Below are 10,544 nucleotides of genomic sequence, written 5' to 3' on the forward strand. Positions count from 1 at the left end.
GTGTTGTGTCTCCTACTCAACAGCAAACAGAAGGCATTGTTTACAACAACTGTATCCTGTCTGCCAGTATGCATACATATCTTGATAAGACAATAGTGCAGCTATAACTCAATATAGTTTATACTAAAAGAACCAGGCATCGAAAGAGAGGATTGCTATCTATAACCACAAGAGACAGAAAAGCAATGCACAGAAGTGTAACAGGAAGAAAGAGCATTAAGAGAAGGAAGCAGCATACGAGGGGAAATTCCTGTCAGTCAGCAGTATTAGGTGGTGGAATAGATACCCAGGCAGAGAAACATAAAGCTATTGCTCAAAAAATTTTAAACAAAACTTTACACATCACTTCATTTAAAAAATGTACTTAGAAGAATAGACAGCACAACACAAATGTCTATTATTAGAATATTTTGATACGCAGTTTTCATCACCTAGTGGCACACAGGTGAAGGGATTGATGGAAAGCAGACCTTCAGAAGAAGAGCTAGAAGCACCACCACTCTGTGACTCCACTCCATGTCCTGCACCTCCTGCTGTGTCACTCAACTGGCCCATGTCCTGGAGAAACACCTTTATTATGAATAACTATTAACCTCAGTCTCCTCCCTAGAGCCCCCCGAGGTGGCCCGCCATGGCACAAAGCAAGCCAGCCTGTGAGGACCACGCAGCACAGCTGGGATGTAGGCAGAGCTCCCAGCAGTCCAGCAAACTGCCAGCCCTGCAAACCCCTAGTGACCCTGTCCTGGACACTTCTGTTTCCTGGGAAGGCGAGGTATGCGGCGCACACTGTTCACAGAGACAAGAAGTTACTGTCCCTGCCCTCCAGATCCCCCCGATACCTGACAGAACACTCTGGACATCTGGTCAGCCAACCAACGTCTCCCAACCAGCTGTCCTCACCACAGTCAGTAATACTCAAGTTTGATGCCTCTCTTTAGCAACTGTATAGTTGCTCCATGCACAGTTATATATCTGGGCACATAAAGATGAAGACTACTTGTATCAGGTGATACCAGCTGCTGAATTTTTGCTGCACTGAGTAGGGTTGATCGTTGCAGATATTTGCAGCAGCACACAACTTGCAGCTTACAGCTGCCTTTGGTTGCAATGCTGTATTAATAACATTTGCAGCCTAACTCAGTTTGATACTATTTGTGTTATAGTGTATCTGCATTGAACCAGCAGGGATTTCAGGAGAATCATATGGGTCACTAAAATAAGAAATGGTGTATCTCTCACAAGGCACAGCTTACAGCCTCACAAGACTACTGGGGGGCTGAGGGTCAGCCTCACATCTGCTAAAGGACTAGAGGCAACATCTTCACAGGGGTGTTTTCATGTTGTCTCATTAATTTCATCGTTTGCTGCATAATATATTTCTTCCATAAGAGCTGGAAGGTTAAACTTCCTACCAGGTACAACTATCTATGCCTACTTTCTCAGCCAACAAATAGTTTGCACTTCTCTGCAATACTTCAACTGTATACATAATTGTAATTGTATACATCCTTGAGCAGTTCCTTTAATCTTCTCAGGTTTTTGTTTGAACCATTCAAGGCTGTGAAGTACTGCTTACACAAAGTTGACTTCAGAACAGTTCACTCTGAACTATTCTTGGCTATTAGTACTGATTAGGCCCCAAGCAAAGAACAGGAATATGTTTCTCAGTTGTAAAACCATTGAAAATGACAAAACCTGCATTTTCTGAGGGAAAACATAAATTTAAAAATGTATAATAAAGCATCCAGGCTTGGTATTTTCTACTTGGAGGCATTTGCCTTAAAGGCAGTTTCTTTTATCACAGCTGCCAAAGTTGTTTATTCTCTTCGCTTAGCATGTGACTTTTCTCGAAGTGCTAGAGCACACACCAGTTGATGAGCGCAGATTAGGAAGAAAAACAGGCTGCACAGAAAATCCTGTATTTTAAGGCCAAGAAGGAACACTTGCAGGGGTCTGAGGCCTCCTTGCAGAGGTGCTTCTGCCTAGACAACTCTGGTTATCTGTTGCCATCCTACAGCCTCTCACAGCACAGTAACAGAGGCCAAGCACTGCTAGATACCTCCTGTACCAGGGGGTGTGTTCCAGGAATGCTGGAGCTGAATTTGAACTTCCCTTATCAGGAACAGTGAAACCAAGAGCAAGCAGCTTCCCAGAAACTGCAACTGTTCAAGATCCCCCGTGTTGAAATGACTGCTTTTCAGCAAGTGCTACTGTCAATCACAGCAGGCCAGACCAAGAGGAAATGTAATTGTGATAACTGAGTATTTTTAGTATCTCTAGAGGAAGTGAGTAGTTTAGTTTGCTTGCTCTCTGGAGAAGCTATCATTACTATGCCATTTTAACATCATGTCCTGGAGCACACATATAGATTGTGCACAGAAATGGGGTGGTATTTTCCCTTTTCACATAACAACAAATCAGCCCGCACTTAACTTTCCATGACAGGATGTCTTAAAAAGGCTGCACCATCCTTAAATTGTTTTGGACTTAATTTGGAGTTGTCAGGCAATTAGGTTTTGCAAAATTGGCTTATGGAGTGACAGCTTCTATTGTTACAGCATATGGCAACGAGAGAGCAGCTTGTGGCAGATGTGATGTTTATTCACTATTAGCTAGTTTTAGATTTAACGGTGTCATTCTAATCAAAGCAAATGTTAGATGTGTTTGACATCTAAGGAGTTTTGCAGCTCCCCATGACTTTTAAGTTGCTTCTGTCAAGTGGAAACACTGCAGCTGTGAATGAGTCTTACTAGGTTGTATTTAAGAACTAATGATGCAATTTACTGGAGGTCTGTATTCCAAAAATCCTGTGCTTCTAACACGTATTGTGTTTCTCCTGTAGACTACAAAGGCCCCCCTATTACAATAAGTGAACTCATTAAGCATGCAGCTCCTCAGTCTTGCAAGCTGTTGCGATAAGCAGCTGTTGCAAGAGGGTGAAAGGTTGAATTATCAACTTGGACAGCACAGCTCTCCATTCAGCTAGCTCAGGAGAGAAAGTATTTGAGCAATAACTCCATTACTGTAGAGTATACCTCTGACAACAGCACACGAGCAAAACACGAGTGGTATTTCAGTGACAGGTTCCCCACCCATTAAGCAAGACACTCCCAGAAATTAATTGTCAAAAAATTTATTATGAAAGCTTCAATAGCAGCAAATATTTCAATAGAAATTATTGCATTATTAAACCAGTTCTGAAGAGTGACCCAAGAGGCCTGTTGAAGTGGATCTGTCCACTTTGGAGACTCCGTATTTGTCTTAGTAACCAGTTCCTAGTAGTCCATCAAATATTTGAAACTTTCTTCTCGTGTTCTGTAGACAGCACCGACAGTTCCTAGATACAGTACTCTGTTCAGTCCTTCTGGAAGGTTTTGGCCCACTTCCCCAAACTTTCTCTCTGCCTTCTGAAACAGCTCCACTTGACCAGGAAACTTGCAATACTTCTTTCAGTTCCATGGTATGTTAGCCTCTCCACGGTTGCAGCCTAGTAAGGCTCACTAGTGAGGTAAGCTGTTCTCCTCTTTCTCCTCCGTAAGAGCCCACTGCATGCCAGTCTGAGTGACTTTAATCCAGTCTCTTGACCAGGCTAATCCATGGAATCAGCAGCTTGTTGCACAGTTTGGTGAACCCACACCATGTTGAGAATGCAACAAAGGTTTCAGCCTCCCCCGTGCTATGGGTCACCATCACTCTGGCAGGGTGATAGTTGGCACCCAGTCATTGACATTTCGCCTCTCTTCACAAAACAAGTTCAGCTTTTCAAGAGCTTGGTCCTTCCAGCCATCTTCATTTGAGTTCTGTCAGGAAGAAAAAAGTTGCACACTATGAGCACTGCCTGCCAGCTAAAGTCATCACAATATTTACAGAAGCATGAGCTTAGAAAGCAAGGCATTTTCAGGCTGCTTCTGTCCTGAAGCAGTGAAAGCAAGAAATAGATGTCACCTTTGCAAGCAACAGTTACAAGAAGTACAGCCTACTGTAGTCAGGTGATTTGCTGTACAGTGTGTGCCAAGCCCCCATTCTTTGCCCAGAAGAGGATTTAGCTACCAGCAAGAGGTGGGACTGCCCCTGAAATGCTCTAACCACCCCATCCCGGGCAGAAATCAGCAGCACAAACACAGTCCTGGAGGACAGCACACCCAGGGCAGCTCAGCAGACACCCACCGTGATAAGGATGCAATGGAGGTCCCGCGGCTCCCCCGACTCCTCGCTGGGCCCCACGATTGCCGCCAGTTTGGCCACATCGTTCACCCGCACAATGTCAATGTCATTCTCGCAGCAGAAGGCCTGGATCAGGGTGAAGTGGATCTGCAGGGCAATGTCCCCCTCATCCTCCTCATCCGTAGCCAGCACACAGAAAGCGACGTTGTCAGGATCGCTGCAAGAGACAAGCGGCCCGTTCAGCCCCACGGCCGGCCGGCCCCGACGCTCCGCCAGGCCCCGCCGGGCAGCCTCCCCTCCCCCGGGCCCAGACCCGCGGTACTTACACATTCATCAGCTTGGCCGACTCGTAGACGCCGGCGGTGAGGCAGCCGCGGCGCTGCGCCGACACCAGCAGCTCACGGAGGGCCTTGCCGGCGCTCTGCATCCTGCGCGGCGGGAGAAGGCAGAGTCAGCACGGCGAACAACCCACCCCAACGGCCGCCCCGCTCCCCGCGCCACACCATCCAGCCCGCCCGCACCGCCCGGCCGTACGTACCAGTCGTGGCCGGCGGGCACAGCCTCCTGTCCGTGGATCTCCTCCAGAGTCATAGCAGCGGATCCCCACAGCACACGCTCGCTACCGGCTTCCTCAGCGCTCTGAGGCTGCGGCTCCCCGGCCGCCCTATTTATAGCCCCGGCGGCGGCGGGGCCGGCAGCTGGCGGCGCTGCCTCGCCTTTCCATTGGTCGGCAGAGGAGAACGGGAGGCTTTATTATGCTAATAGGCGCGCGCCGGCGAGGAAGGCGGGGGAAGGAGGAGGAGGAGGAGGGGGCGGCTCGTGCCCTGCTGCCACGTGGGAGAGGAGTGGGCCGTAGGCACGCGCCAGCCCTCCCCGGCCCTCTATAGGCAGCCCTGCCTGCGCCTTGCCTGCGGCCTGCAGCCCCCTGCCCGCGGCCTGCTCCCTGCCAGCCCCCTGCCTGCGCCTTGCCTGCACCTTGCCTGCGGCCTGCAGCCCCCTGCCTGCGCTCTGCCTGCGCTCTGCCTGTGCCCTGCCTGTGCCCTGCCTGCGGCATGCCCCCTGCCTGCCCCCTGCCTGCCTCCTGCCTATGCCCTGCCTGCAGCATGCCCCCTGCCAGCCCGCTGCCTTCGCCTTGCCTGCACCTTGCCTGCGGCCTGCAGCCCCCTGCCTGCGCTCTGCCTGCCCCCTGCTTGCCTCCTGCCTGTGCCCTGCCTGCGGCATGCCCCCTGCCTGCCCCCTGCCTGCCTCCTGCCTATGCCCTGCCTGCAGCATGCCCCCTGCCAGCCCACTGCCAGCCCCCTGACTGCCCCCTGCCTGCACTCTGCCTGCCTCCTGCCTGTGCCCTGACTGTGGCATGCCCCCTGCCTGCCCGCTGCCAGCCCCCTGCCTGCCCCCTGCCTGCACTCTGCCTGCCCCCTGCCTGCCTCCTGCCTGTGCCCTGCCTGCAGCATGCCCCCTGCCAGCCCCCTGCCTACCCCCTGCCCCCCGCACCCTGCCAGCTTGCCAGGCATGAGCTGGGCTGGGGTCAGCTGCGGGCACTCCCTGTCCCGATGGGTTTAGCCATTGGAAGTACTGGGGTGATTTCGGTACAAGGCTTGGGACCAAAAATCCAAATAATGCAGGGAAAAAAAAAAAAAAAGATAAAATATAAAGGTTTTATCAATATGATTTCAACAAATGCAGGTGCCAATTCCTGATCCCGGGAAAGGATGGCCCTTGCAGCCACACAGCCGGGGAGCAGCTCTGTGGAGGAGGCTCTGGGACTGCGGTGGGCAGCAAGCTGGGCCCAGATGCGGTGATGGCCCACTATGCCCTGGACTGCATGAACAGGAGCATGGCCAGTCAGTCGAGGGAGGTGATAATTCCCCTCTGCTCAGCACTCATGAGACAACAGTGATGTAGTTCCCCCAGTTTTGGCACCCTCAGTAGAGGAAACACATCAGCAAACTGGAGCAAGTTCCGATGAGGTCACCGAAGGCACCAAGGTGTCCAGGGCTGCAGCATTGTCCTTCACTGCCCTTCAGGAGGAGGGACCAGGGCTGCTTCAGCCTGGAGAAAGGACAGTCAGGGGCCACCAAACAACAGCCCCCCAAAACCTGTGGGTCTGTCATCGAGAAGACAGGGCCAGGGTCTTCCCAGCAATGCCTAGCAGGGAGACAAGGCACAATGAGCATAAATTGAATCCAAAGACTCAGAGAGAATGCAAGGAAAACTCTTTTCCTCCTGAGGACAGTCAAGCAGTGGGACAGGCTGCCTGCTCAAGGATACTGTGTAGGCTCCAACCTTGCAGCGTTGCAAGCCCCAATGGAAGAAAGCCCTGAGAGACCTGGTCTGAGCATCCTAGTGACACTGCTGCAAGGAGGAGACCTCCTGAGGTCCTTCCTGGGCTGTATTGTACTACAATCCTATAATTTTTTAAAAAAAATCCAGCAGATAGGGATTTTTTTCAGATGAGCATTATTGAAAGTAGATCTAATCTGAGTAGTAACATGAGCTTGAGCGTATCCTTTAAAATGAATTCAGTGTGAAATGTGTGTGATTGCTGAACTCAGATCTGAACCTGGACCAAGCAATAATAAAGCCATTTTTCCCGCTGTGAATGAGTACAGGCTAAATATTAAAGGACAAATTATTTTCTAAGTCTTCTCAATCTCTGGTATCTCAGTTTAGGCTGCCAGTTATCACTTGGCCACCGATGTAACCGCTTCAGACCAGAACTGAGTCATTTCATAGAGGTTGTGGAGAGCCACCTTGAGGTAGACGTATGTCTATTGCAAACCTGCGCCAGATGGAGCCCAGCGGGCTGCACAGAGAAAGCTCTGTGACCTGTCACCCTCTCTGCTTCCTCGCCTCCGATCATATCGTGCCTTACAATGGTGTTTAAACCCAGACTCCAGGGATGTCCTTTCCAGTACTTCTCCGGGAGTTTGTGCAAGCACGGCTCGTCTGTGGCTGTATATGGTATACACCTTCTGATCAGTAGTTTTAGCCTCTTCGAGCTCCATGACTTCAGAAATGCCCCTCAAACTGAGCCACTTCAATAGCTTGCTGTGTTTCTGCTTCCAGTTGTTTCTAGTTAGTGTCCCATCACTACAGGCAACAGCATTGGACCATGCAGTCATCTCCCGGTGAGCTTCCATTTTAAACTGATGACAACAGCAGGGTCTTCCAGATACATCCAGCCTCTCTGAGAACATTTCTCTGGTGATGTCTGTGGAGCTTGGAGGACTGGGGAGACAACTCTTTGTTGTAACCACCAATTCTCAAGCCTAATGACCTTTTTCACCCTATTAACATGCTAAGGCATTCTTGACTTGCGAACCCATGCCAGTGACCTGGCACACTGAATTTGCTTGAGCAGGGCATAAATTCTTAGTTTGTTTCCTTTGAAAAATATGTCATAAGTTTTCAGAAAATTACCTCCCTGTCTGTATTCATGAAATGGCAATTGTCTCCACTATTGAAATGAGTGTAGTGTACGTAGGCAAAAAGGTATGAGGGTAAAAATCCTCATACCTGTCTCTGCTCTCTCATTATTTTTTTTTCTCTAAATATATAACTGGGCAGAATGCAGAAGAATAGCTGGAATGGTAAATGGCAGCTTTAGCTTTTCTTGTGAAATTGGATTAAAAACACTAAATGGTACGTCTCTTAGAAGAATTGAAGGGCATATTTCTGATGTGTTACAGTTTCAGTGAATGATTAAATAGGTTGAAAGTCCAGGACTGACTCAGAACTTTGAAAGATGCTGATCTTAACTATGACTTCAGTGAGTTTCTCATTACAGTGGAAATGAAAGTGACTTAAAATGGATCAAAATTAGTAGGCCAAAATAACTTGTAGTGGATAGCAGTACATATGTAGTACTATAAAGTATATAAGTACCTAATGAATAAACTGATGTATGGAATGATATTAACATATTAATCCTTTCACATGCTAGCTTCTAACTTTGGCTTAATGATGCAGCACCCTGGAGTTATGGCTTCTTGTCACCATACTTTTCTGTTTGCCCCATTATTCCTGGGTCTCGTAACACAGATTGTGCTGAAGGCCATGACACATTACCAGATACCTGATCCAGCTTTAGAACCACAGGATCAACACCAGGCCTCTGATACGGAAGACGAGGTGCAGGAAGGAGACTTGTGCCTGCCCCAGGTTCTGTCCCTGTTTTGAAGGTGTCAACTCTGCAGAGACGATACCTTCGATGTCTAATAAACAAACTGAACTTCAGTGGAGGTTGGGCTTTGCTGCTTGCTTTCTTGTTCTTTTCCTCTTGGGTTTTTAATACATTCATGAAAGAAAAGAAAAAGAAAAAAAAGTAAAAAATGAGACATCCTTTTTGGTTTTTAACATTCCTGGCCATGAACACCGGAATAAGGGTGCTGAATATTTCCATCTGAAAGTGGAAGTTACATCCTCCCTTGCCACAAGACACTTGAGCACATTTAGGCTTACTTAAGTGCCCTCAGTATGCTTATGTGCCAAATACTGAACAACAAAAGTCATTTCTATAAATGCAGCTCAGTGTAATCTATGTATTTGATGGAAATCTGGTGGGTCAACTGATGAGTACTTGAAGCCATTCTGCAAATCGGGGCAGAGAGGAATATCATATGGCAACAGTACTTAGACATGTATAAGTGGACTTTGACGTTATATTTGAGAGCAGTATATATGCCACTTAGCCACTTAGCCGTGCTTTTCATAGCATTAAAAGATTTGGCTGAAAACCTGGGATTTTTACTGGCACCATGAGGTCATAACCGAATGTGTCTCAGACAAATGTGATGCTGTGTTTGCAGTAAAGGTGTGACCTCTGGTGGACATCTAAAGCATTACTGCTACAGAAAATTCTTGATAGCCCACTGGCAAACAGTACCTATCATTCAATTTCTGTTTTCGTCTCTTTAATGTTTTTAGTGAAAATTTAGCGGGGGGAGGGGAGGAGGAGGAAGAAAAAGAAAAAGTAGACGTTGGTGTTTCCTACACGAAGAAAACACCTAAAACAGCCCCTTAATCTTATAAAAAGTCAGATGCAGAGTAACAGGGAAATTACAGTATATTCAATCACAACAAAGGCAAGTAATCTAGCAGAATGTAACAGGTAAAACTGCAGGTAGATTACACGCCTGCATAGCTGGTAGTAAATACGATTTTGTGAGGAAAATAATAATTTATGTCCAACTGAAAAACAGCAGACACAGGCATCACCTTTTGAACTAAGTGAGAGGAAACTAAGGCCTCCCACATCAGAAAAGTCACGCAAGCAGTGGTAACATCCAGCCCAGCCATGTGGCTTGTACGTTGCCCTAAACTGTCTGGTGCTTTCCTAGCTCATGCTGTGTTCCTGGACTTCCCGTGAGAAAGATCATTTTTACCAAGATATACCTGTCCTTTCAGTTTAGATGGAGTAGTCCCAACCTCAAGTCTTTCAAACTCTTTCAGAGCTTCTCCTCTTCCTGTTCCAGTCCTCCACCCAGTTCCCCACCCAGCAAGCTTCTTTCTCCAGATACAGCATGTCACACAACAAATACCAGAGGAAAAAACCTTTCTACAAAACCAAGAAGTTTTAGGAAGCAAGTGTCTATTCCCAGCTTCCTCTACAAATCCTCTGGCTAAGATCAAGCTGGTTTTGTGTTTCCATTAGACCAACAAGTCACCTACCTAATGTTTGCATTATTTCTTTCCACTGAACCTGAAACAGGTGCTGCTGATCCCTGTGTCTAGTAAATCAGAGAGCTCCCTTTGTTCTTTGCACAGAACACTTTGTTCTGGGGCACTTTTGCCACAGAAATGCCACCTGACAAGGCCAAACATCCACAAACCATGGGCAGCAGAGACATTTAATTTACTGAGAGGAGAAAGCAGTGAAGTAAGACTTTCTGTAGCATCTTCTTTTTCTAAAAAAAAGAACCTGCATATTACAAGTCTCAGTTGAAAACGACGCTGTGGGAATAGAAGCAGTATTCATTAAGTGTTTTACTGTTTCGTTAAAAAATCGAGTATTCCCACAAATATAACTGAAATGCTGTAAGATGAGCGCTGAACTGGCTGCATAGACCTGGTTATTACAGAATACAGTGCAGATGAGCACAGAGCCCTCACTTCTGTAATCTTTTCAGGTTTTGAGCTAAAAAGGGGGAAAGCACCTCTTGCAGTAATTTTGGTGGTGTGAGATTTTGTATAGACAATGGCACACACCGTCAAGTAGCCAAAAGTTTGTAAGTGCTGCTGAATTCACACTGCTAGTGCATTTTTCCTCCTGCAGATGCTATTCTTAAAATAAACAAGAAACCAGAAATGTTGATCTAACAACAGAGAAGCACCTTTCTAACAATAGATGAATGTTTCTCTCCAGCTGTAAAAAATTAAAG

General features: G+C 47.4%; 1 protein-coding gene across 1 annotated transcript; it reads right to left on the reverse strand.

Moving 5' to 3' along the window:
* Positions 1-3,117: 3,117 nt before the first annotated feature.
* Positions 3,118-4,798, reverse strand: GADD45G (growth arrest and DNA damage inducible gamma). The gene is made up of 4 exons (XM_014947583.1): positions 4,703-4,798; positions 4,491-4,592; positions 4,168-4,381; positions 3,118-3,800 (listed from the first exon to the last, which is right to left on the reverse strand). The coding sequence occupies exons 1-4, from the start codon at positions 4,753-4,755 to the stop codon at positions 3,690-3,692; spliced, it is 480 nt and encodes a 159-aa protein (XP_014803069.1). The 5' UTR covers positions 4,756-4,798; the 3' UTR covers positions 3,118-3,689.
* Positions 4,799-10,544: the final 5,746 nt, after the last annotated feature.

Source organism: Calidris pugnax, unplaced genomic scaffold (genome assembly GCF_001431845.1).
Source record: "Calidris pugnax isolate Ruff unplaced genomic scaffold, ASM143184v1 scaffold156, whole genome shotgun sequence".
NCBI classification, from domain to species: domain Eukaryota; kingdom Metazoa; phylum Chordata; class Aves; order Charadriiformes; family Scolopacidae; genus Calidris; species Calidris pugnax.

Excerpts from the sequence above, each read along its gene's own strand:
- GADD45G (XM_014947583.1), bottom strand. The coding sequence starts at position 4,755 with ATGACTCTGGAGGAGATCCACGGACAGGAGGCTGTGCCCGCCGGCCAC. Across the intron at positions 4,593-4,702 it reads GTGCCCGCCGGCCACGACTG|GATGCAGAGCGCCGGCAAGG; the intron begins GTACGTACGGCC and ends CCCGCCGCGCAG. Across the intron at positions 4,382-4,490 it reads TCGGCCAAGCTGATGAATGT|CGATCCTGACAACGTCGCTT; the intron begins GTAAGTACCGCG and ends TGTCTCTTGCAG.